This window comes from Harpia harpyja, chromosome 4 (genome assembly GCF_026419915.1).
Source record: "Harpia harpyja isolate bHarHar1 chromosome 4, bHarHar1 primary haplotype, whole genome shotgun sequence".
In the NCBI taxonomy this organism is placed as follows: domain Eukaryota; kingdom Metazoa; phylum Chordata; class Aves; order Accipitriformes; family Accipitridae; genus Harpia; species Harpia harpyja.
Genome location: NC_068943.1, coordinates 43,688,629 through 43,709,100, shown reverse-complemented (window position 1 = coordinate 43,709,100; position 20,472 = coordinate 43,688,629). Strand labels below are relative to the sequence as shown.

General features: G+C 48.9%; 1 protein-coding gene across 1 annotated transcript in view; it reads left to right on the top strand.

The window, feature by feature from the left end:
* Positions 1-20,247, top strand: part of SORL1 (sortilin related receptor 1) — a 50,737-nt gene extending 30,490 nt beyond the window's left edge. The window contains exons 25-48 of the mRNA XM_052786468.1: positions 491-610; positions 3,103-3,225; positions 3,436-3,543; positions 4,015-4,146; positions 4,406-4,537; positions 5,240-5,374; positions 5,757-5,912; positions 6,507-6,656; positions 7,067-7,195; positions 8,748-8,874; positions 9,432-9,601; positions 10,183-10,295; positions 10,652-10,756; positions 11,717-11,789; positions 13,000-13,082; positions 13,364-13,460; positions 14,036-14,220; positions 14,702-14,821; positions 14,922-15,086; positions 15,976-16,150; positions 16,696-16,802; positions 17,497-17,689; positions 17,807-18,019; positions 18,392-20,247. Coding sequence (XP_052642428.1) covers positions 491-610; positions 3,103-3,225; positions 3,436-3,543; positions 4,015-4,146; positions 4,406-4,537; positions 5,240-5,374; positions 5,757-5,912; positions 6,507-6,656; positions 7,067-7,195; positions 8,748-8,874; positions 9,432-9,601; positions 10,183-10,295; positions 10,652-10,756; positions 11,717-11,789; positions 13,000-13,082; positions 13,364-13,460; positions 14,036-14,220; positions 14,702-14,821; positions 14,922-15,086; positions 15,976-16,150; positions 16,696-16,802; positions 17,497-17,689; positions 17,807-18,019; positions 18,392-18,459 — 3,179 coding nt within the window. The 3' untranslated portion in view covers positions 18,460-20,247. The remainder of the gene's footprint in view (positions 1-490; positions 611-3,102; positions 3,226-3,435; positions 3,544-4,014; positions 4,147-4,405; positions 4,538-5,239; positions 5,375-5,756; positions 5,913-6,506; positions 6,657-7,066; positions 7,196-8,747; positions 8,875-9,431; positions 9,602-10,182; positions 10,296-10,651; positions 10,757-11,716; positions 11,790-12,999; positions 13,083-13,363; positions 13,461-14,035; positions 14,221-14,701; positions 14,822-14,921; positions 15,087-15,975; positions 16,151-16,695; positions 16,803-17,496; positions 17,690-17,806; positions 18,020-18,391) is intronic.
* Positions 20,248-20,472: the final 225 nt, after the last annotated feature.

The window sequence follows — 20,472 nt, the reverse complement described above, 5'->3', positions numbered from 1 at the left end:
ATGAGGGACAGGAGAGCGAGGCTGTGCACTGGTTCTCCCCCTCGCTGTGGTCCGGCAGGGAGACTTCTGTGCTGTCACCATCCAGCTCTCCCGCTCTGCTCCTTGGGTACTCCTGTGACCCAAAGCCAAATACTTGGTGGAGATTACAAGCTGACCTTGGACAGCTGCCCAGCAAGCGCACAGGAGGCGTGGGTTGCTCAGTGGTGCCATGTTTGTGGCCATCCACCTCCAGCTTAGCTGTTTGGAGAGGTGGGGTGCTGAATTGAAGGAGAGAAGAGGCTGGTAAACAGCAAGGTGGTAGCTCTTGGTCATTCAGGGCTAGGGACGAGGCAGGAAAACATGCTTTCAAGACGAGTCTGCTTTGCAGGGCTGTCTAGTCTGTCGCCTCTGAGAAATCAGCCTCCTCTCCTCGGTCAATAGCCCACGTGAAGCTTTCCTCCTCCTCTCCCCTGGCCCCAACAACATCTGAACTGTGTGCACGTTTTTGCAGAGGCTCACCAGTGTAGAAACGATGAATTCAGCTGCAGCTCAGGGATGTGCATTCGTCTCTCCTGGATGTGTGATGGTGATAACGATTGCAGGGACTGGTCCGATGAAGCAAACTGCACTGGTAAGCACTTTGATGTGATCAATAACCTTCAGTTGCAAACACTCATTACTTACAGCCTGAGGTGCTGTAAGACATTGGCCAGCGTCTTGTGCCTCAGTTTCCCTGCTTGTTAGGCGAGCCACCCAGCAGGGCAGCCAGGCAGCCTGCAGCTCAGCTTAGGGGGCTGTAATGCTCCAAAAGCAAAGGGTTTCTTCCCTCCAGTGCCTTCAGCAGGCCTTAGGGCTCGCTGTGAGTTTGCCGACAGCTTTGCAATGCTCACACAGTGATCCAGCTCTGCTTTTTACTTGCAAGATTGCACAGACAGGCATGCCTCGCTGCGGCGGCCACAGGGCCATACGTCTTCTGCGTACCAGCTGGCAGTGGCTGTGCCTTTGAAGCTTCATTGAGTGGGGAAGTGGGTCTGTGGCTGCTGGGCAGCCAAAGAATGCTTCTGTGCAAAAAGGGCTCCCTTGTTGCATGGAGGCAGCGAACAGGCCACCGTGCACTGATCGCATTTCACAGGTTGAACTCTGACCATTTTCTTGCCATTAAATACGTTGCAGAAAACAGGCATGTTCTTTGCAGCTTCTCCACATTCAATTGATCTGAAGGAGTGGCAGATTTAGTTCGGGAAGCGGCTCCTCTTCTGAGCGGCCTCACTTTGGTCTGTGAGTTTGGAAATCTAAAGAGGGTCTCATGAGTATGGAGTCACACGTGGAAGATCCGCTCTTTTTTTCCCTTACAACTCATATCAATGCAACCTGGTTGCCAGAAATAGTATTGTTCCTAGTTTATGCCTCTTGTGCGGCAAGTCCTACGCCCCTGAGCCTCATTCTCTATTTGCAGTTGAAAGTCACAACAGTCAACCGTCCTCAGCACCGCAGCATAAAACTGATGTTCCTCAGCAGTCTCCTGAGGTTAACACCCAGACAGAGCCTTTTTCTCATTCGAAAAGTCAACAAATAACAATGTATTGGTCTTTCCCATTAAAAAACAAAAAAAACCCAAACAAAAAAAAAACGCCCAAAACCCGAAAATAGGCAGTGCTTCAGTCCATCAGTGAAAGGCATAAGATCATACTTGGAAAGTACTACACGGGATATTTCAAGATAAAAGCAGTGGTTTCCACACCACACGGCTGAGATCAGCCCATCAGAGGAGACGGGATGATGGGACCAGGGGAGCCCTGGGGGCCCACGAGAGCCCCTGGGGCTACTGGAACCATCCGGTATCTGCTCTGGCTGCAGCCCTGGTGCCGCCGGGACAGACGGCGAGGCTAGCTGCTGTCGTGGGGCTCTGGCACGAGGGTCTAGGAGATCCCTTTAGGGCCTCCGAGCTCCTGTGTGCTCACCCCCTGCAGCATTTGCCGTGCCTCGAGCACACGGGGTTTATAGCGTGGTGCTGGGGATCCTGGTCATTAGTATTCTGAGTGCATGGCTATATAAGAAGGTTTAATTTATATTGCTATCACTTATCTCTCACATGAGTTTCTCCAGAGAGAATTACTACAGGAAAGGAACCTACTTCAAAAAGCATATCGGGTTTGTAAAGCCTAAAGTTGAAATTATCTAAGAGGATCACAATTTTTGGAGAAACATTTCATCTGACTTCACCGGCTGCAATTATTGCTCTTATCTAAAATAATTACATTTCACACTGAATACCTAATAGAATATTACTGCCACAAGACTGTAGTATTTTGAAATATCTGCAAGTGCATGTCACTCGCTAACCTAAAATTCAGTAGCATGCAATTTAATTAAGTTGAACATTGCTTTTCTTCTCAATAACGACGAGCGCTCTCCTGGCTGAAAAGCGATATTTGTCTCTAAAGTGACAACGTAGACTAGGCTTCAACCAAGATCCCCCCCAGGCAGATATTTTCATGGCAGGAGCCTAAAGAAAGCCAGGGCTCTACTCCCTTGTAAACCCAAGGAGAATTGTATTTCTAATTGGCTTTAGCAACACGGAAAAGCCTTGCCTGCCTTATTAAAGGCCGTCTCTGAGTCTGTCCTCCCCTGCACGGGGGACCCTGCCGCTCTGCCAAGGCTTGCTTGCTCGCTGTGACGTTTCTCGCCATCTCTAGCCCGATGTCACCACTGTCACCTTTGCCCAGACCCACCAAGGACCGAGATCAAAGGGAAAGAGGCTCCTGACTTTGGGGGAGCTTGCTAGCCTCTAAAAGCCATCCCTGAGGCACAGCAGGCTTGTGAGCAAGCACGGCACGGAGAGGGAAAGACCATGGCGTGACCCATGGAGAAAGTGGACTCCTTCCATTCCATGAAGAACACGGCCCGCCAGCAATCTCTTGCCCGGGGCCCACGGGGTGGTCGCTCGTGCTCTGGAGCTGCGCTCGGCACCTGGCGTGCCTGCCGTGGCGTGAAGTCCTGGCGCAGGCGGAGGGAGCGGGGGTGTGCGGCAGCGGGGCCTGACTCGACGCGTGCCGCAGCTCGGCGGGGACGTGTCGGCACCCCGTGCTCAGGCATGGTCCCCCCCGGCTCTGGTTTCGGCAGTGTATCACACCTGCGAGGCCTCCAGCTTCCAGTGCCAGAACGGCCACTGCATCCCGCAGCGCTGGGCTTGCGACGGCGACGCCGACTGCCAGGATGGCTCCGACGAGGACCCCGCCAATTGCGGTAACGCGTGCCGCGTGAGGAGGGGGCTCTGCCACGGGGTGGGAGGGATTTCTACAAGCTTGCTGAGATAAGCCTGCAGCAAGCTCAGAGGGACGATTCCCATCCCTGCAAAAGCAGGCGGACACAGGGAGAAGGCAACTGGCTTTTTGTAGCTAAATAAAGGCAGCTTTAAAAAACCCCATGCAACATCCACCCAATTCTGAATTTCAGAAAAAAAGTGCAATGGCTTCCAGTGCCCGAACGGCACTTGCATCCCAACCAGCAAACACTGCGATGGCATCAACGACTGCTCCGACGCCTCAGATGAGAGGCACTGCGGTGAGTACTGGGGCCGCAGGGAGCTGGCAGGGCCCCGGCAGCGAGGGCTGACAGCCTTCAGGGTCTGCCAAAGCCCATCCTGCTGGGAGAAAAGCCCTGGTGAGATAATGGGAAAGCCTTAGTTAGCATTCATGAGCCCCCTGGGAAATTGGCTGGTCTGCGTGTGTCAGCAAAAGGCGCAGTAGGCAGGGCTGTGACGGGTAGGGAGGACACGCTGTCAGGAGCTGTATTCAGGGAGGTGATGAAACCCTTCCTGGCGCCTGTGCCAACCCGCTTGCACCCCGACATGTTATCGGGCGAGGGCAGCCTGTGCAGGGACAGAGCTCGAGACATTCGTCTTGGATACTTTCTGTAAATTCCTGAAATCCGACCGCTGCGCTCAGGTCTGTGCAGATCACAGTGGGTGGCATTCCTGCTGCCAAGGACAGCAGAGGTGCCATCCCCTCTCCTCCTGACCTCCCATTTCTCCAGAACCCCTGTGCACCCGCTACATGGATTTCGTGTGCAAGAACCGGCAGCAGTGCTTGTTCCACTCCATGGTGTGCGACGGCATCGTCCAGTGTCGAGACGGATCAGATGAAGATGCCAGCTATGCTGGCTGCTGTAAGTATGATGTTGTGCACCTTTGCAGAAGGAGGGTTGGATAGAGAATGAAACCAGGGGCATGGAGAGGAGAGTGCCTTACCTGGGGTACCAGAAAGCTGCCAGGTCTCCTAAGAGTTGGCTCTGGACTGTAATACTCTGCTTATAAGTCTGCGATTGCCTCTGAGCGTGCTCCTTCCTTCCTCCTCAATGATGAGCTTCCCTCAAGCCCTTGAACTTTACACCAAACCTCTGATGTCCCTCCATGCCACCCCTGCAGCCCAGGACCCTGAATTCCACCGGACCTGTGACCAGTTCAGCTTTCAGTGCCAGAACGGCGTGTGCATCAGCCTGGTGTGGAAGTGTGATGGGATGGATGACTGTGGCGATTACTCCGATGAAGCGAACTGCGGTGAGCAGTACCTCAGGGTCTCTCGTCACCGTAGTTCCAGCCTCCTCTGAATTTCAGGAGCACAGAGTACTGCCTTCTTCGTGTTTTACATACGCACTCGTGTATGTACGTATACGCGTGTGTAGCATTCCACTTGCACATTGCAGGGTGTCTTACAGGGAGATCAGTATCATTTTCCTCATACTGCAGATAGGTAAACTGAAGCCCAATGAAAAATCCGATACGGCTGGCACATCCTGTGCTTGACTAAGTCACATGTGACCATATTTACTCCACAGATTCCCAGCCCAAAGCAGACAGGCAGTTTTCAGCCAAACTCAATATTTACCACTGTTCCCTGGGTAGCTGTAGGAGCTGTACCCAGCCAGACGAAGCAGCTGCGTCTTCATTTCAGAGTTGCAGGGTTTGCTTCTCCATTTGTGCCGTGCTCTGTCTTAATTTTGCTGTCAGCTCTGGTTCTGAGATCATAGGTGGAGTCTGGCCATGAAGCACCCAGCACACAGACATAATAGTGGTGGCAACAAGCTAGCGAGGGCTGTGAGGAGTGGGGATTCTGGAGACGAGCCGTGCTGCTCAGGCAAATAGATAGGGTGATGCTCTCTGGGCCAGCCGTAGCCCAGCCTGAGACATTCCCACACCTCGGCTGTGCTCAAGACTGGTGAGATAACACTGGGGCTCACAGGACTCTCCTCTCATTGTCAGAAAACCCAACAGAGGCCCCGAACTGCTCCCGGTACTACCAGTTCCAGTGCGGGAACGGGCACTGCATCCCCAACCGGTGGAAGTGCGACAAGGAGAATGACTGTGGAGACTGGTCCGATGAGAAGGACTGCGAGGGTAAGGGCACATGGTACTCTGCTCTGCTCACGGGAGCCCTGCTCGAGGCTGGGCTGCAGCATGTTGAAGGTGCACTCTCAGCATCAGCTGCCTTCCCGCAGGGCTGCTTGGGACAGCCTGCGCCAGCCCCCGTGGCTCTGAAAATCCCCCATGAATGGGCTGAGCATGCACTCTCAGGCATCTTTTTACTCTGTGTTTTTGGGAATCCTGATTAGGAGCTGTGCAGATTGAATGCAGATGAAAACATTGGGCTTGTAATGCCTTGCCTGCTCCCCGCTTCCCTCCGCTGATAGCGGCTCCCAGTCTGCTGGGAACAGGCACAGCTTACAGGCCACGTGCAGGAGCAGGGATCTCAGATCAGCTCTCCCCGGTGTATTTTTAGGTTCCCCAGTTCATCCCATTACTACATCGATCCCACCAACGTGTTTACCGAATCACTTCCGTTGCAACAGCGGCACCTGCATCATGAACAGTTGGGTCTGCGATGGCTACAAGGACTGCACTGATGGCTCCGATGAAGAAGTCTGCCCGACTTCACGTAAGCTTTTCTCTTCCTCACCCCTTTCCTTTTTCTGTAGGATCATATCTGCAAGGACTGTCGGCCTTTCAGTCTCAGAGCCTTGCCAAATAACAAGGCTAAATTACATTGTGGTGTAAAAGCCCACTGTCTCCTTTCTCCCTGGGGTCAGACCCCCTGCCACCAGCTGGGACACTGCTCCAGCCCTGCAGGAGGCATGAATTACTGCCACAGGTCCCTGCTTAAATTCCATTGTGTCCGAGACTGTGTAAGATCACAGAGAGCGGGGCCGCAGGGTGGCTTTTCAGCTCACACCTATGCTGAAGGTAAAAGAGGTTTTGGGTTTTTTTCTCGCTGCGGTCCTTGCTGAGGCTTGCCGAGCTCTGAGCTGGCGCAGGACATCCCCTGCAAACCGGTTGCTTTTCCAACCCTCTCCAGTCAGGAGAGAGGATGGCTTAGGCGTCAGCCCAGCAGAAGCCATCTACCTGCTAGATGGGGAGAGATTGCCATCTAGTGGAGTCTGGACCCGGGGACAGGTTTTGGACCCTTCTGGTGGCAGTGGCAGTCTGGCCTGGCCATGCCTTGGGTGGTTTCCTCACTCGCTGCCGTGTGCAGGACCCAACGTGACGGCCACCTCTCCGGCGCTCCCGGGACGCTGCAGCAGGTTCGAGTTCGAGTGCCAGCAGCTGCACAAGTGCATCCCCAACTGGAAGCGGTGCGACGGCCTGCGGGACTGCCAGGACGGCACGGATGAGAGGAACTGCCGTAAGTGCGGGGAGGGGAGAGTGTCTCGCCTGGCTCTTCCCCTTGAGAAGCTCTTTGGGAGGACGGGGAAGCCACCGAGGACTTTTATTGCTGGTGCAATCCTTGCAGTAAATGCAGCATTACAGTAAAAAAGGAATAAGAAGCCCAACCAACCAGTGCCATTCCTATTAGAAGTGTAGTTGTTGTTTTCCATAGGATAAGCTTCAGGTTCTTCTGATGCTACCATGCCAGAAGATGCAGCCAGAATGAGACAGCCCTATGACCGACATGCTCTGCCTGAGCTCCATCCCTGACATGCAGCCACCCCAGCATCATGCCTGCTTTTGAAGCAGCACTGACACTGCAAAGAGCCCAGTGCTGGTGAGGGAACTTTCCTGCCTTGAGTCCTGAAACCATTCTGCCTCTTTCAGCTACTCACAGCACCCTGTCGTGCCCTAATGGTTATAAATGTGAGGACGGAGAGGCCTGCATTATGGTGACAGAGCGGTGTGATGGGTATCTGGACTGCTCAGACAGCAGCGATGAGAGGAACTGTACCGGTAAGCAGCAGCCCTCTCCCATTTCTCAGGCCCTGCTCTGTGTTAGTACGCAGAGGTGCTCTCCTGGATATGTGACCTTTCATTCACAACATCCTAGATGTATCTGCCTCTCTTCAGTTGTCCAAGCTACCTCCTTGCTTATTTATAACCAGCTGGGACAAACTTCCCGGCCAGATTCTACACTGACAATTTGTCTTCCGGCAGCCTCAAACACAGAAAAACAACTTTAAGATGGGTAGGAGCAAAGCTGTCTATTTTACGTGGGCCACAGGCGAAGCAATAGTCTCCAGCTCTGTCATCCTTTGCAAGGTGACCCTGGGAGCTGTTGCACGTGCCCTGCTGCCATCACTGGTCCTCCCATGCTGGTCTTTGGTGGCCCCGCAGAGGCAGGCAGGACGCATGCAGCAGCCCGCCCTGGGCAGATAACAGCGATCAATCACTGTCTCTGGCCAGCCATGAGATTCCTACTGAACTGTTTGTGGGTTTGAGCATCAATCAGGTTTTAGTTCTTGTCGTGGTTTAACCCAGCTGAAACCAGGACAGTTCTTTAATTAAATATTGATTGGGAGAGGCTAGCAGGTTCAGGGGAGGGGGAAGGAGCTGCTGAGATTCACTGCTTGACTGCTACACCAAGGGGAAACCATCTCTTTTCTCTTGGATAGCTTGTCTTACAGTGCCTGTCCGTGGACCCGCATGCCTGCTGGGTTTCATTTCCAGCCGGTTAGAGAAAGCAAAGCAGCGCAGTTTGGCTCCACTCCGCTTTGTTTCTGTACAGCACTAGGAATGAAGCTGAGCACCCGAGTGGGGCCAGGCCATGGCATTTGGATGTGGGCTCCAACACGCGGTCCCCGGAGGGAGAGAGGAGGGAATGGCCTGGCAGGAGCAGGGTATGGATTTGGGCCATTTCAGATAAGCATCTCCAGTTCCCACCACTGCCAGCGCTGGATTTCACGGCGCCGTTATCCCCTAAATGCCTCTCCCAAGGTCAGGCGGTAATTCAGCCAACAGAGCTCACTTCAAGGCAATCCCCAGACGACTGCCTTAATTACCAGCTTTCGCTTGGGTCCTTCTGTAGAACACGGGATGTGATAAGGAAAACCATGCAAAGAAAGGCCCTGGATGGCTTACAGTGACAGCACAAATTCATCACACAAGTAGCAGAGTGACTTAGCTTGCACTAATCAGTTTGCACTCGTACACTTCCAAAATAATGTTGAAGAGTATTTCATCAACAGCCACGCTTTATCTTTTGTTAGGGGAAAGGAGATGCTTGCATGATGCAGCGTAAACACAACCAAGACATTCTGGGGAGAACTAAGAGTACCAGGGCTACATTCCTGCTCTGAACTGCCTTCTGACAAACCCGCTCTTCTCTGCTGATAACGCCCACCTAAATTACACATCTAATTTGAATGGTGCAGATACTCCCTTCAGTCATACTACTGTTTCTACCTCCACATGTTGTTTGTGCTACGAACATAACTCCTGTTTCTGTTCTGGGCAAAGGGCTTGTTTCCCTCCAATAGACTAACTTTTCCTTTTGCCTGCTTAGATGACACAATCGTGTACAAAGTCCAGAACCTCCAGTGGACCGCTGATTTCTCTGGTGATGTCACTCTGACGTGGGCTCGGCCAAAAAGGATGTCCTCGACCTCCTGTGTCTACAACATCTATTACAGGTACACCGCCCATTAGACTGCATGACCCGTTGCTATTCATATCAAGTAAAGGCTAGGACAAGCATGAGCACAGGTATCAGTATGCCCATGTTTACAGCAAAGTACCATACAGAATCAGGCCTGAAAGACCGAGAGCTGCGCAATCTAGTTCTGCTTGAAAAATCTTCTAATACTTGGCTGCAAAGGAGACCCAAAATAGCTGTAACTAGGGGGCATGTGTGAAAAGCTGTATTTGTTTCCTCCACAACTGTTTACTCAGACAGTAATGTAGCTATATTCAGGGTTTTTTTTCCAGTCAGGTCTTGTCGTTGTGGGACCGTTAACAAGAACAAAGTCAAGAAATTAGAGCACAGCAGTTACAGAAAACCTCAGAGGATGGTGCTTATAAGTCACTAAGCTATGTTTAGTTCAGTCTTTCAAAGAGCACCTTTTCAAGCCAGTGGTGTGGCTTTACTGAAAAGAAAACTAAGCAGCAAGCTCTTAACATACAGATAGATGGTTTCACCCTTTGTTACTAAACACTGTCCTGACTGGAGGGGTGCGACTCTCTCGTACAGGACAGTCGGTGAAAGCATTTGGAAGATTTTGGAAACCCACAGCAACAAAACCAACAGCGTTTTGAAAGTCCTCAAGCCTGACTGTACCTATCAGGTCAAAGTCCAAGTGCAGTGTCTCAGCCGAGTCTACAACACCAACGACTTCATCACCCTCCGGGCACCCGAAGGATGTAAGCAGACCTGCACGGCTCATATCAGTGACCTGATGCATGCCGTTTCAGCTTAGAAAGTAGATACTGCGGAGGTATCCCCATTACTAACAAAAGGTGTCTTTCCGAAGGCCTGGGAATTGTGCTGGACTGGGAAAAAGGGCTGTGGGTTCCCTGCCTAGAGTCGGTCCAGCACTGAGTCACCAGCCTGCCCTCTTCCCTGTGACTTAGTGGTTTAGTATCACTGGGAAGTTCATCTCTTCTCGCGGTGCAGTGCTGAGCCTGTGGGACTGTTCAGTACCGCGTGCAAGGAGCAAGATCTTTCTAGCTGCAGAGTGGAGGTCAGGTGTGGGAGGGGATGCAAAATAAAGCAAAGAGCTTAGCAAAATCCTAGGTTCACTGCAGTTATGAAAAAGGCTTCATTGCTCCAGAGGGAGGTGAAAGGGACTCAGGACACAACTGCAGGAATAAGACATCTCCCGTGAGCCAGGACTGCTTGGCCATCCCCTTTTGTCCCCACCTTTCAGGGAGATCCAGCTTTTCCCTGTGTGATCTGACCACACAACTGCGACTGTCACTAACACCTCTGTTTCTCTCCCTAGTACCAGATGCTCCCTTTAATCTTCAGCTGTCCCTGAAAAAAGAAGCTGAGGGTGTGGTGACGGGCTGCTGGAGTCCCCCTGTGAACGCCCATGGCCTCATACGGGAATTCATCGTGAGTCCTGCTGCCCAGCAGGGCCGAGTCCGGATCAGTGGTGGGACCGGGAAGGCTGCTGGGGGCTCACAGCAGCGCGGGCTGGCCTTTCTGAACACAGCTATCTCTGCAGAGGGGGGGTGGGGGCAGGAATAGGACATTTCGTAGAGGAAATCTGCTGAGAGCATTGGGCAGGTTGGGAAAAGAAATGCTGCAGGGCTGCAGGTAGCGACACAGCCCTCGAGTTCATAATCTCATTTCTGACTCCCTTTCTAAGCTTTCATACTTCTTCCTACTGACATTTTGACACAGAGGGACCTGTCACCCCGCAGTGTTGTTAACTGTGGAGCCCTCATCCCTTGTTTTGGTGCTCCTAGGTGGAATACAGCAGGAGCGGATCCAAGGAGTGGTCATCCCTTAGAACCACCAAGAACTACACTGAGATCAAGAACTTACAGGTCAACACGTTATACACAGTTAGAGTGAGTATTTTCAAAGTTCTATCTATGCATGCTGCCATTACTTATCACTAAGTCCGGCACAGTCAAGTACAACAAGTATGTTCTTAAAATCCTACCATTTAATGTCAACCCACAATGGGGGCTTGGCGTTTGCACTGCTAATGTATATAGTTTCAAGGCCTGAATTAAGGGCGTTGATTTGCTGCTTCTCCCAGAAGGCCAGGCTGTATTATGAAATCTGCACTACTAATTGCCCATTCCAGTGACACTGCAATTGCACTGGAGCTGGGCCAGAGATAAATTTGGTCCTTACTGTATCACTGGGAAAAGAAGCAGATCCGCCTGCAGGGAATGTATGCACGTGGGAGAAGCTGGGTAATTATAGACAGAAGTAATAAGAATAGGAAATGAAAGTCTGCACAGTGAGCCCTGGGAAACGTATACTCTGCCATTGTCCATCCTCCCTGTGCTGAATGAGCATGGGTTCTTGGGGGAGTTCACTGGGAGGGGGGATAAATGCCCCCCCACCCCCCATTAATTAGTGTTGTTCTCGCAGTTGGTTGGAGCGAGTCTTTCCTTCCATGGTATTCCTTCCCGTACTAATTCGATCCCAAATAAATCTTTGGAACTAGATTCAGCGCTCACATGGACTTCATGGGCATGGTTCTTACCTCACTACAGCTGATAGAGTCCAAAGCTCCTTATCTTGATGGACTCATAAAGATCTCATAAAAGAGCGGTTATCTGCAAAGAGGACGCACCTCCCTCCTCTTAGATTCCTTTAATTGACTTAAAGTAGTCTGTTTTATCTCTGTAATAAGCATTTTATTGCCAAGTAATTAAGCTATTGTTTGCTTCAAAGTCCTTTTCCCATGAGCTCCACCGTGTCCGTAACCTTGCTCTAACCTCATTCTCTGTTTGCATTATACAATGTTGGTGGCGTACATTTGTTCATATTAACTAACCCTCTTATTTGAAAAGGTTGCTGCGGTAACTAGTCGAGGAGTGGGAAATTGGAGTGACTCCAAATCCATAACCACCATAAAAGGCAAAGGTAAATGTTGTTGTTTCACTCGGACAACGTAGCAAAAAGGTGGAATACAAGCCTGAACTGTTAGCATCAGCATGCATAACCACCTCCTCATCCTTTATTCTTCCCTACCGAGTGTTTTACACTATTTAACAACTTTGCAGTACCATTTCGCTTAACTTGAGCTGCCTCAAAGTTCAGTGGCAAGTCTGAACGGGTCGCTGACTCTTCCTCTGAACTCTGTGGCACGTAGGATGGATGTACTGCCCTGGAAGTGGGCGAGAAGCCTGTTCAGAAGGTGCCCCTCCCTCCTAGACTGCAGATGGATTCCCTCTGACTTGTGTAGGCTAGATCCTACCTTCAGATAGGCAAGACACATTACGACTAACTCCTTTGCTGTCACTGGCTGAAAGAATGCTTGCTCATTCTTCTCCCTCTTAGGTTATGATTATGATGGTTTCTGCATCTCGTGAAGGTTGGACAACTAAAAGACCACTAAGGCTCCCAAGAACTATCACAACATTACAGTCTGACAGTAGATGAATTCAAACAACACAGTAAATCATTTCCCTCCAAACTGTTTTTAGAAAAGCCTTTTGAAATCATTTGTATTCCTGCCAAGTTTTTCTTCCAAACCTATATTCTGATGTCAAAATTGCCAGCTAATTTGTTAGATAAAAGTGCATCCTCTCTATGTTGACAAAGGAAGGAAAGAAAACACTATGCTACTAAAATTGCAGGATTCAGATAATATGACGTACATGAGTACCTGATGGTTAGAAAAACAGAGGTAGAAAGAACCATAGTAACTTTAACTTCAGGTTTTGCACGAGTGTTTGGCAGCCGTCCCCACCGATAGTTCTTGACCTCCCTCACCAGTTCCTTGGAAGGCCAGAAGCTGTTAACTGGGATACGAGCTTATCCCACTGAGTTCAGAAGTAAAATACCTGTGCCCAGACCTGTCTGCTTCCAGCCTGTGCTGAGCAAGGCACAGATAAGGCAGCTTTTGGGTGGCTGATAGAAAAAACGATGGAGGTGCAGCACGCCAGTATCTTCTCTGAGGGGAGAGACAAGCCTGTCTTGGAGACAGGCAAGGTTGGGGCTGGAAAGATGGGGCATTCCTGGTCTGAGAGCAGGTTGTCATAATGGAAGGCTGTATCTTACCTGTCCCCTCTCAATAAGTGTTTGTATTTCTTTGTGCTGCGGTAACAGCTGTTTCTCTCTTTCCTTCCAGTCATTCCTCCTCCTGTCATACACATTGAAAGCTACAGCGAGGACTCCATAAGTTTCAGCCTAAAAATGACTACTAATATCAAGGTAACATTTTTAACTTCACTTCCAAAACTAAAATAAAAAAAGGCCTGTGTTGGGTACATGGTAAATACTGGATAGGGTAAGCTGTCACGTATTTAAGTATTGCAATAACTTTTTGGAACTAGTTATTTCATGCCAAATCATTTCTTACTACTCATAAACCACGCCAGCTCTCTTAATTAGGATGGAAAATACAATGCAAAGACTTTCAGCGGTGACTCTTTCACTGCATGCAAAAACAGCTGAACTGAAAGATCCTATTGTGTGCCCTTCCTGCTTGACAGGTCAGTGGTTACGTTGTGAACATCTACTGGACATTTGATACACACAGGCAGGAAAAAAGGACTCTGATCATAGAAGGAGAAAAGTCCATCCAAAAAGGTAAATTCTGTGCAAAGTGTAAAATTCTGCTTTAGTCAACACCAAATGGAAGGTTATACAGAAGGTTGTGGGGTTTTTTTTTTTTTCAACTAGTAGTTTCTGGTTAGGAAAGAGTAAATCTGGAGAGGACAAACCAGCAAATCCTTGGCCTCTGTTTTTAGGACTTGGAGATTTCAGGCAGATTTGTGAGTTATCCCCCAGAGCCGTGCTAGCCTTTTCTCATCATGTGGGATTTTGTTTGTGGTTCTTTACTCCGCAAAAGGTCAACAATTTCTTGGGCTTGTATACAGTACATATCTCTATTAATCAAATTTCTGGTTTGGAAAAATCTCTGGTGTGCACAGTCTAGATATGGGAAAGCATCCTGATACAGAAAAGCACAGGCTAGGTTAGATACCAGAGTCCCAGGTGCTTCTGTATAATGGAAATTACTCAAAATTAATGAAAACACAAACCAAGAGAGGCAGGCTCCTGTCTTAAGACTGTCTGATGCTGCTGACCATTTCCTAGAGCTCTCACCCTGCCATCGCAGTACTTTGCCTCACCTAATAGTGCATGTTTCTCTTCTTGCTCAGTGGCAAATTTGACAGCACACACCCCCTATGAAATTTCTGCTTGGGCGAAGACGGAGCTGGGTGACAGCCCTCTGTCTTTTGTACATGTGGTGACCAGTGGGACAAGACCTGCATCGCCAAGTCTCAAAGCCAAGGCCATCAACCAGACTGCAGTGGAGTGCAGCTGGACCGGACCGAAGAATGTTGTAAGGCACCAACTCTCTTTTCTCACCAGCCAGGATAGGGTCTAGCTCAGAGCCTCAAAACACAAGCAAAATCTTAAAACAGGATTATTTGTAGGGATTGAATTGCAAGGCCCTGAAAATTTCATGCTCAAAAAACGAGAGAAAGCACCTGCTGCCTCTTAAACAGAAACAAGGAAAGCCTTCTTGTTGTCTATTTGTTCAGCCACTGATCCAGCGGAGAAGTGGCTGAAACACAGATAGCATGATGCTCCAGTAGTCTTTCAGTTGACTGCTGTGTTATCAGAGCTGAGCCCAGGATTTTAGGGTGGGGAGTGCAGCAGCAAGTGGGCAGACTGAACCTGAACTTGGGCAGGAGGGAGTGCCCCGAGGAAAAAGGGTCTTTGCATCATGTCCCTAAAAAGTGGCAGCCAGTGAAAGTTCGGGGGGGAGCTCCAGCCCTTGGCAAAATCTGTACTGTCCCTGTTGTGCTCTTCCTCCGCAGGTCTATGGCATCTTCTATGCCACATCCTTCCTAGAGCTGTACAGGAGCCCTCACAACACCACCACAACCTCCCACAACATCACTGTGATCGTGCAGCGGGACGAGCAGTACCTGTTTCTGGTAGGCTCCTTTTCCGTTCCCACTCCTACCTGCACTGCGGGCTGTAGCTTGCTACCGAAGGGTGCAGGCACAGTATTAACCGCTGTGTCATCCCTTCAAGGTCCGTGTGATGTCTCCCTACCAAGGCCCACCGTCCGACTACGTTGTGGTGAAGATGATCCCTGACAACCGCCTTCCCCCTCGGCACCTCCACTCAGTGCACACCGGGAAGACGTTCGCAGTCATTAAGTGGGAATCGCCCTATGATTCGCCCGACCAGGACATGGTAATGTCTCACAGCGCCTTCTCCTGTCCCTCTGCACACAAACCCCTGGCTCAAAGACAGATCCCTGCCCTGCTGCTGATGGAGACCTGAGTCTGAGTCAGGCCTACCCTCCATCTAAATAGTCATTGTCAAGACACTGACGCCTCCAGAACCTGCATTTCCTCTCTTCACATTACTGGCCATGAGCTCAGGCCTATAACATTCACGTTGCGTTTAAAAAGAGTCAGGTCTGGGATATCTTTTGCTGACTGAGTCTGATAGCAAACTTGGGCATGTGCTAAAACACCTTTCTGGGCTTTGGCTTTGCCCTGGAGCCCGGGCTGGCCGGTGCCTGAGCACAGCCCACCGGTCAGCAGGACAGGCGTCGGGCCAGCTGGGCTGCGGGCTCTGCCTCCCGCTCCAGCCGCGCCGGCGCAACCCCAACAAAGCCCGGTTCTGTTTTCTAGCACGCTAGCGTATGGTCAGGTCTCGCTCCATTGAAGGCGAGTAATTTTCTCAGCAAGCTTCCTGCTCCTATTCTGGTCCAGAGACTTTAACGGCAAAGGTTTCAAGGTATAAATCTTCCTGGCAAAACTGGAAACTGGCAGGACAGGAGTTTGCATGCAATCATCCTTGTGATTCATTAAGAAATACAACCTGAGATTTTCCTCCTGCCCTCATCTGTTCCAGTAACTGCATTTTCTGTATCTGTAAATACTGATCTCGGGCAGGGATCCAGCTAGTCCAGCAAGAGGCTTGAAATCTTACTTCCCAGGCTTTCTGTAGAGCGCAGGCACGGTTTAATTCAAATTTTGCCCCCCTGTCTAATGTCCTACCATTGTATGAGATTGCTAGCAAGTCTGCAGGAAAGTAAGATCTTTCATCGTGTGTGCCTTTCCTCCCCCACCAGTTATATGCTGTCGCAGTTAAAGATTTAGTAAGAAAAACAGATAAAATCTACAAAGTGAAAACCCGGAACAGCACGGTGGAGTACACCATTAAGAAACTTGAACCGGGAGGCAAATACCATGTGATTGTTCAACTGGGAAATATGAGCAAAGAATCCAGCATGAAGATCAACACAGGTAAAGGAAAGAGTACTACTGGGTGGGTGCTGGGGTGAGTCCTTGCAGCAGTGTCCACTAGAGGGAATCCAGCACCCATCCCACACCCCATCCATCCCACCCCTGCGCTGCTTGGAGGCTGCAGTAGTGTTTCTGCATTGCTTAGTCCTCTTCCACAGCTGAAGCCCAATTCTGAGAGGCTTCCCCTGCAGCTCCCAGGGAAGGCAATTAAACCCCCGAACAACAGCAGCGGAGAGGAAGCCTCTCAAACGATAGCTGGGGAGTTTTTCCCCTGCCTAGATGGAGATGGGAAAGACACCTGTTTGGCTGGCGGTGTAGACACCATGAAGTACCATTAAGGTCCTACCATAAAAAAACCACTGAAAAACTCCTACCAGATTACACATCCCAGTAGCCTCTCCTCCAGTACAGTCCTTTTCTAAGCAGAGTATTGCTCTGATCCCTAAGAAACGCTACGTCTCAGAAGTGACCCCATTGCTGTTTCTCAGCCAAAAGTGTCACCAGTGTTAAAACCTAATCTGCCTGCCATTTTTTCTCATTTGCAGTTCCACTGTCTGCACCAGACGCTTTAAAAATTATAACAGAAAATGACCATATTCTGCTTTTTTGGAAGAGTTTGGCATTAAAGGAGAGCAATTTCAATGAAAGCCGGGTAAGTTGCACTGTCTCTCCTGTCCTACAGGCCGTGTTTCAGAAAAACCTAGAGCAGAGACTCTGCAGGGCTCCTTTCACAGACTCTTTAAAATACACCAGTACGCTCTGCTCCCTTTAGTGTCCTTGATGAGCCCTCTACATAGAGCTCACTCCAATTCATATCACGACTAAGGCACTAAAGCTGATAGATCCAATCGGTCACCTTTTAGGAACATAATTATCCTCTTGAAAAAAGTCAACTGTCACACATGTAAAAGGACTGGGAATAGGACACTGCCCCACTGTGCCAGGAAGCACAACGGTAGCATCTGAGAATTGTCATGATTTAGCCTTTGATAGAAAATCTGCAACATGTTCTCTGTCAGGGTCTGGGCAGGTAGCAAACTACGCCAAAAAAGCCATCACCGTTACTGGACTCTGTGTTTTGGGTGGTCTTGGGTGGATACTAAGAACAGAGTAAACCAGACAGACCAGAATCTTCTCTCCTCCCTGAACTGGCCAAGGTCAATGCACACTGACAGGGATGCCTGCAGGAGGGTCTACATTGCTCTCTCCCAACTGATAGCCCAACGCATTTCATCAAAGCTAGATTCAGGAGATAAAACAAGTTTCAAAGCCCAGTTGGAAGGAGCAAACCTGACCTGTGCAGCCGAGTGATTTGGGGTTTGTGGTTTTGTCTTCACAACTCTCAGGGTTACGAGATTCACATGTTTGACAGCTTGATGAACATCACAGCTTATCTCGGGAACACCACAGAAAACTTCTTCAAAGTTTCCAACCTGAAGATAGGTCACAACTATTCGTTCACTGTTCAGGCCAGGTGCCTGTATAGCGGGCAGATGTGCGGCGAGCCGGCCACGCTTCTCTATGATGAACTAGGAACTGGTAAGTCCCTGGCATTTTCCCCATCCTCCTTAACAGAGACTAATGAAAGCCTCGCAAACTCACTAGAGAAATGTGGTGTTGGTTGCAAATGGCTCTTCTCTCCCTCCCTCATCTTAGGTGAAGACTCCTCTGCAGCAAAAGCCAGTAGGTCCACAGACGTCGCTGCCATCGTGGTACCGGTGCTGTTCCTGCTGCTGATGACCCTCGGAATTGGCTTCGTGGTGCTGTACGTGAGGCACAGACGGCTGCAGAACAGCTTCACTGCCTTTGCAAACAGCCACTACAGCTCCCGCCTGGGTTCAGCCGTATTCTCCTCGGGAGATGATTTAGGTACGTAGCCCTTGGTTTCATGCAATGGCATTTCAGGACAGCCTTAAGGATGCGAAATCGGTGCAAGACCTAACTTCTCTGTTATGCTTTGGGCCACCTTTGGCATAAAAATCTCTATGGATTTGCTCTTGTCCTAAAAGTACAAAGTTGGCCCAGGATAAATGTTTTTAGCAACTTCACTTAAACCATTCCCTCTAATGCAAATCAGTTAAAACCCAAATATAACAGGTATAAACAACCAGGTAAGAGCATGAGTGAGGCCACAATATAGTGGTTTTGAGGGCAGTTTTGTGGCCAACTTTGGTAGCCTGTCCAGTTGTGCCCCGTGAAATGCTGAGGGCGGCATAAGAGCACTCTGGGTTTGTTTTTCAGGAGATGAGGATGATGAAGCCCCAATGATAACTGGATTTTCAGATGACGTTCCCATGGTCATCGCATGAAGCGCATTTCTGACTGTAAAAACCAAATGGTGTAAATATTTTATTTGATAAAAATAGTTGATTGTTTATTTTAAAAATGCACTTTTGAGTTGCAATATGTTATTTTTATATGGGCCAAAAAAATTTTAAAAATACACTTTGTAGTAATCAACTGTGAATTGCAGACTAGGTTGGTTTAGTAACAAATTGCTTTGATTTAACATTAATTTAGTCTTACAAGGCTATGCTTGCTGGGCATGCTTTTAAGTCTGTGAGATATTTTCCGTTGACTAAATTGGCTACTCGTTTTATTTTTCTAAGACAAGAATAAATTTATTTAAAAAAAATTCAGGAGATTATATATGTAGAGAAAGATAAGTAATATAGTCCCTGAAGGTTTTGCTTTTACTTTAAAAAAAAAAATCCTTTGGACTTTGTTTTATATGAAAGTGTTTTTGTTGTGTTAATTTATTGGGAAATCTGCTTGAGAACAGATTTCCAAAGTCATCAGACATTGTACACATTATTGTGTAGAACATGTGCCACTTTATCTTGCAAGGCAGTAGTATCTTGGCATGTCCATCATTGTTCTTGCCACGATAATAAAAATCCTTATTTTTACATATTTTTCCCCCTTATTAAAGGACCCAATCTTTCAGGAATCTCAGAGCCCAAGTCAAGATACTGCAGCATACTTTATGTATGAGTTTAGCTTCCTGCTGCTGTACCTATAAGCCAAAAGCATCCCTACCAAGCCGTGCTGCCAAGGGTCATGCAAACCCTTGCACATGGGTGTGACATGCCATGGGCCATTAGCAGGAGGGTTTCTGGAGCTCTGCCCGCAGGAAAGAGGTTATCCCTGGGCAGCAGCACTGCGCAAGTGCCCAGGCTTTGCAGTTTTGACCCTCGCTTTCAGGTGTACAGTAACAACACACTGTACCCTCCCACCCAAACCCCTTCGGAGGGCACCTGCAGTTACTGAGCTGCTGCCCATGCCCGTCACGCGTGGCCTAATTAATCTGTGGTTTACGTCAGTAACGTCACTGAAAAAATTTGCCACCACCTGAAGTTAAAGCGCACACCTCAAAACACGCTTCCCAGCTAATCAGGACACCTTTCCTCTGTGGAGCTTCTCTAAGATGCTAGCATGTCAGTGGGACGGAAGGGGGAGCCTCCACTGTGCGCAACTGGGAAACAGCTTCGAATACAGATTTTCCACAGTCATACAGAGCGGTAATTACTAAACATCTGAATTAATTTCGTTTACAGCAGGGATTCGATCCTCCTTCATTAGCATTTCCTAAAAGCAGCTGTAGTTGTACCTTCAGCTTTAGAAGGAACATATATACACTCATATATATTATTTTCCCATCCCTAGTCATCTCACGTTTCCAGTAGACATAATACTGGCTACAGAGCTAAGCAGTAGAAATGTCTCGTTACCACTGTCGAGCTTTTTTTGTGATAGCAAAATGTGAATCTCACCACGAATCCAACTACTTGCCAACCCAAGAGCGATGACATGAGCGGATGTTCACTGGTCACGCCTGTCCATGCTCTATATATGCAAAACTTCACACCAGTAAAACACAGCGCACTGTCTTGTCACACTGTTTTCTTTGTTTAAACCAAAAGTATTTTTGCTGTGTAAATTAAGTTATAATTGCAGTCTTCCTACAGATGAAATGAGAAAGGCCAACTATGTTTTGATACGCGACTGATCCATTTAATTTCACATACAGAAAATGTATAAAAAGTTGAAGTTCTGTATGGTTTGATACTTTATAGAAATACTAACTCTATTTTCAATTACTGGTGTTATCATTCCCGGTGACAGGTTTTTTCCCCCCAAAGCTGGGACCAAACTATAATCAGATTTTTGTAAGTAGCAGCAAGCTTGCAGAGTTGCAATATTTTTACCTTGTCAGTGGGTCAGGTGCTGTTCAGGAGTAAAAATTTTGAGTGAATCAACGCAGCATGTGTAGCTCAATTTGCATAGAATTACAGCTACATAGAGAGTCCAGAATCTGACCT